The sequence below is a fragment of the Miscanthus floridulus genome, chromosome 2 (genome assembly GCF_019320115.1).
Source record: "Miscanthus floridulus cultivar M001 chromosome 2, ASM1932011v1, whole genome shotgun sequence".
In the NCBI taxonomy this organism is placed as follows: Eukaryota; Viridiplantae; Streptophyta; class Magnoliopsida; order Poales; family Poaceae; genus Miscanthus; species Miscanthus floridulus.
Window position 1 is genome coordinate 125,212,736 of NC_089581.1, and position 6,019 is coordinate 125,218,754.

The window sequence follows — 6,019 nt, forward strand, 5'->3', positions numbered from 1 at the left end:
CAAGGCGGCGAAGCGCACAAAGAAGATCCTCATGCGCGAGGAGCTAGACAAGCACCGCCGTCAACAGAGGAAGGATTGCCTCTCGTTGGAGGAATCCCCATCACCGTCGCTATCAATGGAGGCCTTGGACAGGGATGACGAGGGCGAGGTGGGGCGAGGTCCCCTGGACCATCTCCCTGACGTAGTGGAGGTGGTGCCCGGGGCGTCGGCAAGCCGCCCGGCACTCTCGAGAGGAGGAGCAGACCCAGGGTCAGCGATTGCCCGCTTCGGGGCTGAGGCCAACACGCTCGGGGCGCGGGCGTTGGGCAAACGCATCGTCATCTCGGTGGGCTCGACGGCGGTGGTGGAACAAGTGGCGGTGGAGACGACGCACCCGCCCCCGTAGAGGACCGATGGGGTGCCGGGGTCCTTTGAGGACCGATCGGCGCTGATGGACCCGGAGGTGACGCCTCTACCACCACCACCGCCTTTGTGGGCGAGGGTCGCTATGGCGAAGCGGTTGCCACCCCGTTCAAGGTAGGTGTATTTTTGGTGGGGTTGCAGTGCCTTTTGTTCGCTCTTTGGTCTCGTGCTGACCCTGTAGGTGATTTTTCCTTAGTCAGAAGCGGCCTACGGATGAGCTTCCCTTGGCGCCCCTTAAGGCGCTCAAGGCGAGCCCTGGCTCCTCTGCCTACTGGGTGGCGGAGGCACAAGCCGCTATGCAACGTGGCGCGGCGTCGGCGAGGGCCGACCCGAAGGAGCCGGCCACCCAGGGAGGGGCAGTCGAGGCGACCCCGACACAGATGGGGGAGGGAGTGCTTCTACCCCATGAGGGCGAGGCTCACGAGTCGGATAGGGCCGGGGTGCCCTTGGTTGCCAAGGCCCCTGGGGTCTTCGAGGCTAAGGCGATGGAGGCCGGGGCGCCCAAGACCGCTGAGACCGCAGAGGCGGCGGTCGGTGTCTCTGCGACCACCGAGGCCACGATGGCGGAGGCCGGAGCCCCTGAGACCATCAAGGCCATAATTGCGGAGGCCGGAGCCCCTGAGATCGCCAAGGCCGACGTGATGGCGGTGAGGCCGTCTATCCAGGAGGTGGAGATGAAGGCAGCGGAGGCCTTGGTGGCGCCCTTGGTTCAAGGCCAGCCGTTGTTACGAGAGAGCGCCCGGGAGGCAGAGGTCTATCCAATCTCCTCCGACAATACTTCCCGGGTGCGGGAGGTGGTCGACGCCAAGGAGACCGGCGCCATGGAACAGCCGGCTCCGATCTTAGGCGAGGGAAGCTTGGCCCTCGTGCGGGCGCGACCCGAGCCTCGCGGGTGGGACCACCCGCGGGTACTATGGTGGAGCCGGGACAACCCTAAGGGGGAGTCTCTGTTCGCCCTCGAGGACGCAGCCGAGGGTGGGCGCTGGGGCACCTTCGAGCAATACCGCCAGCTAGCGGAGCGGTCACTATGGACGGCACTGTCCGTGGTGGCCGACGAACTGCCCGGAGTCGCCTAGGTTTGCGTTTTCTTTTCTCACGCGATGTTGTCTTTTTTTGAGTTTTGTTGCAATCAATGACCCCTATTCTGCTTCCCCAGGAGCTCGAGACCCAGTCCCTTGGGAAGTCGGTCTTTCTCCAGCAGGAGAGGGATGTCTAGGACCAGCTCCAGCGGCAAAAGGGCCTGCTTGCGGGTGCCAACGAGCTCCTGGTGGCGCGGAGCGCGGAGGTGGAGGACCTCCGCCTTCGTTGTGCCGACGTGAAATTCAAGGCGGCCATGGCCTAGGAGCAGCTTGCCCCTCTAGCAGCATGGGTCAAGGAGTTGGAGGAGGAGCTTGCCCGCGTGACCAGTGATCGGGATGCCTTCAGGGCTCAAGCCGTTGAAGCTACGGCCTCGGCCACCGCTCTCATGGGGCAGCTAGGGGCGGAAGAATGTGCACCAGCTAACGAAAGGTGCCTTAGATGAGGCCCTTGCTATAGCTGAGGCCTCACAAACCAAGGCTGTGGTTTGGAGGGGGACTATCGAGGATGAGTTTTAGTCCCCTTGTCTTGTTTTCTTTTCCTTATGTTCGCTCCCTAACTTCCTTGTGTGACGTAGAGCTAGGGAGTGAAGCTTCCAGATTGGCTGAGGCTTCTCGAGTCAAGGCCCAGCGCTTGAAGGAGAAGGCTGAGGCTTCCTGGGCTAAGGCCCTACGCTAGAAGGAGAAAGCCGAGGCCTGTCAGATCGAGACCCGACGCTGGGAGCAGAAGGCCAAGGGTGAGTTCCATGGGCTTCCGCCCCTAATTTAGGTTGTTTTTTCCCTCACTCAACCTCATTCTGCTTTCTGTGGTGCAGAGTCAGAGGCAGAGGTTACTCGGGCAGCCGAGGCTTCCAGCGTGGTGCAGATGGTGCTCGACACCGAGATCGGGGAGCATGAGGTGCTGAAACGTGCCGCCCTTTTCGCCTGCGAGGCCTTAGAGGTCGAAGGGGTTCAGTCAGGCAGCTTCCTTGGGAGCCGTTTGATCATGCTGAGTAGCTAGATGCGCGAGCGGCTCCGAGGAGCGCTGCACACGGGTGTCAAGCGCGCGTTGGCCGTCATCTCCTCTCACTACGTTGGCGTCGACCTCTCGGCCATCAGTGATGGCTATGTCCTGCTTGATGATGACGAGGAGGCTGACGCAGCGGTCACAAAGCTGATGGAGGCGTAGGAAGGCCCTGGCACAGCGCTGGCGATGCTCTTCGAAGAGGAGGTGGTCCCTCCCCTACCACCTGCCGATGCTGGAGGCCCTGAGCCTTGACCTGGGCCCAAGGGGCTATGTAAAAATAGAGTAGGAATTATCTTTGTATCATAACGCTTGTGGCCGTCGAGGCCTTTCTTTTTGAAGTATTTGTGTTTCTTAGTCGTTTTTCTCGTGTTTCCGAGCCTCCACCCTCTGTTGCTTCTGATCAGATTTCTTTTGCAAAACGCCTCCTTGGAGCCTAAGCCGTCCCTTGGGCAAGAGGTAGTGAGGGAGTGCCGTAGCCTAGAGGCGTAGGCCGTCTCGCGACTCTACCAGCCTCTTGCTTAGGAAACAGACTTTGGTCCAAGGGGTTTTTACAACCGATTCGTCAGAGCGTGTTAGAGACTTGGCGTAGGAATTTTTTCGAAAAACGACTGAAGAATGGTGCGTGGGACTTATGGGGAGTTCCCCATCTAGCCCCCGAGGGAGGCTTGGTTCTGCCGAGGCAAAGCCGAGTCTCCCTTACCGTGTTATCGTATTGCTGAGACCTACGATGGGCTCGGGGGGGGGGGGGGTTCTCAAAAAATTAGACCAACTAAAGAACGCTTTTTAATTGCATTCCGAGAAACAATATATACAATGCTTGGAAATTTAAGGATAAAAGCGACGTAGCTGTTCTATGTTCCAAGCGTTGGTGAAGATTTCGCCCTTCTCATTGGCCAGCTTGTAGGCCTTGGGCTTCAGTACTTGGGCGATGATGTACGGTCCTTCCCATGGTGGGGTTAGCTTGTGGCGGCCCTTGTTGCTCTGTGCTAGCCTCAACACCAGGTCACCTACCTTCAAGTCTCGGCCTTGGACGCGCCGGGCCTAATAGCGCCGTAGGGTCTGCTGGTATTTAGCCGAGTGTAGTAGCACGACATCTCGGGCTTCCTCCAGTTGATCGAGGGTGTCCTCTCGGGTGGTACGGTTACTTTGTTCGTTATAGGCTTGTAGCCTTGGGGAACCATATTCCAAGTCAGTGGAGAGGATGGCCTTGGCCCCATAGACCAGGAAGAAAGGCGTGAACCCCGTGGCTCGGCTTGGAGTGTTCCTCAGGCTCCAGATGACCAATGGGAGTTCGGCGAGCCATTTCTTGCCAAACTTTTTCAACCGGTTGTAAATTCTTGGCTTGAGGCCTTGTAGGATCATGCCATTGGCATGTTCTACTTGGCCGTTGGTCCTTGGGTGTCCTATGGCTGACCAGGCCACACGGATGTGGTGGTCGTCGCAAAACGTCAGGAAATTTTTGCCGGTGAACTGTGTCCCATTGTCGGTGATGATGGTGTTAGGAACCCCAAACCTGTGGATAATGTTAGTGAAGAACAGCACTGCTTGCTCGGATTTGATTCGATTGATTAGACGAGCCTCGATCCATTTGGAGAACTTGTCGATTGATACTAGTAGATGGGTGTAGCCTCCGAGGGCCTTTTGCAGAGGCCCGACCATGTCGAGCCCTCATACGGCAAATGGCCATGTGATGGGGATGGTTTGGAGGGCCAGGGCTGGGAGATGTGTTTGTCAAGCATAGTACTGACATCCTTCGCAGGAGCATACTAGCTTGGTGGCGTCGGCGACCGCCGTCGGCCAGTAAAACCCTTGGCGAAAAGCATTTCCCACGAGCATCCGAGGCGCCGCATGGTGCCCGCAGGTGCCTACGTGCAAGTCCCAAAGCAGGGCTCGGCCCGCCTCGGTAGTGATACATCGTTGGAGGACACTGGAAGGACTTCGCCTATACAATTCATCATTGCAGAGGACGTAAGTCTTGGCTTGGTGCGCAAGCCGTCGGGCTTCGGTCCTGTCGCTAGGAATCTCCCTCCGATCAAGCCAATCGAGGAACGGGATTCGCCAATCCACATCCTGGTCGGTCTGCGGAGGCTCGGTGTTGACTTCCATGACCTCGAGCTTGGTTGAGGGGGTCTCGGTGGTACAGGGGGCGTCGAGCCTCGCCGTGGTTTCCACATGTGGGCCCTCCTCTATTGCCAAGGTGTAGTTAATGGAAGGTTTGTGAAGGTCTCTGGCAAATACGTTTGGGGGGACCGGATCCCATGCCGAGGCCATCTTTGCCAGTTTGTCGGCGGCCTCATTGTACTTCTGCGCGATGTGGTTTAGTTTGAGACTGTTGAACTTGTCTTCTAGGCGACGTACCAGCTTGTAGTAAGCCTCCATTTTGGGGTCGAGGCAATTTGGCTCCTTCATGACTTGATCGACGATGAGTTACGAGTCGCCCCGGACATTGAGACGCCATACCCCAAGTTCGATGGCAACTTGCAAGCCGTTGATGAGGGCCTCATACTCGGCCACGTTGTTGGAGGCGGCAAAGTGGAGCCGCACCATGTAGCGCATGTGTATTCCGAGGGGCGAGACAAAGAGGAGTCCCGCGCCTACCCCAGTCTTCATCAGAGACCCGTCGAAGTACATGGTCTAGCATTCTGTCTAGACTTGGGCAGGTGGTAATTGGGTGTTGGTCCACTCAGCCACAAAATCAGCCAAGACCTGAGACTTAATCGCTTTTCGAGGCACAAAAGTCAAGGTTTCCCCCATAAGCTCGACGGCCCACTTGGCTATCCTGCCTGAGGCCTCCCGGTTATGGACTATCTCTCCTAAGGGGAAAGACAATACCACGGTCACTAGGTGAGACTCAAAATTGTGACGCAGCTTGCGTCGGGCCAGTACTACGGCGTAGACTAGCTTCTGGATGTGGGGGTAACATGTTTTGGTCTCGGAGAGCACTTTGCTAATGAAGTAAATAGGTCATTGAGTGAGTAGAGCATGCCTCTCTTCCGGCCTTTCTACTACTACGGCAGCACTGACCACTTGGGTTGTTGTGGCGACGTAGAGTAAGAGGGCCTCGTCCCTGGCCGGGGGTACCAGGACAGGAGGATTTGTGAGCAACACTTTGAGTCTATCGAGGGCTTCTTCGACCTTAGGGGTCCAAGAAAAATGCTCAGATTTTCTCAAGAGTCGGTATAGAGGCAATCCTTTTTCGCTGAGGCGCGAGATGAAGCAGCTCAGGGCTGCAAGGCATCCCATGACCCTCTGTACTCCCTTGAGGTCTCTGATTGGTCCCATGCTGGTTATGGCCAAGACCTTCTCTGGGTTGGCTTCAATGCCGTGTTCCGAGACTATGAATCTCAAGAGCATGCCTTGGGGGACCCCGAACACACACTTCTTGGGATTGAGCTTGATGCCCTTCTCTCTAAGGCATTTGAAGGCTATCCTCAAGTCGTTGATGAGATCCTCGGCCTTTCTGGTCTTGACCACGATGTCATCCACATAGGCCTCAATGGTCCGCCTAATGTGGTCGCCAAAGACCTAGGTCATG

At 57.4% G+C, this 6,019-nt stretch overlaps 1 protein-coding gene across 1 annotated transcript; it reads left to right on the top strand.

Annotated features, from left to right (window-relative positions):
- Positions 1-487: 487 nt before the first annotated feature.
- On the top strand, positions 488-2,478 carry LOC136537012 (uncharacterized). The gene is made up of 3 exons (XM_066529121.1): positions 488-516; positions 599-1,377; positions 2,294-2,478. Exons 1-3 carry the CDS (start codon positions 488-490, stop codon positions 2,476-2,478), a joined length of 993 nt encoding a protein of 330 aa, XP_066385218.1.
- Positions 2,479-6,019: the final 3,541 nt, after the last annotated feature.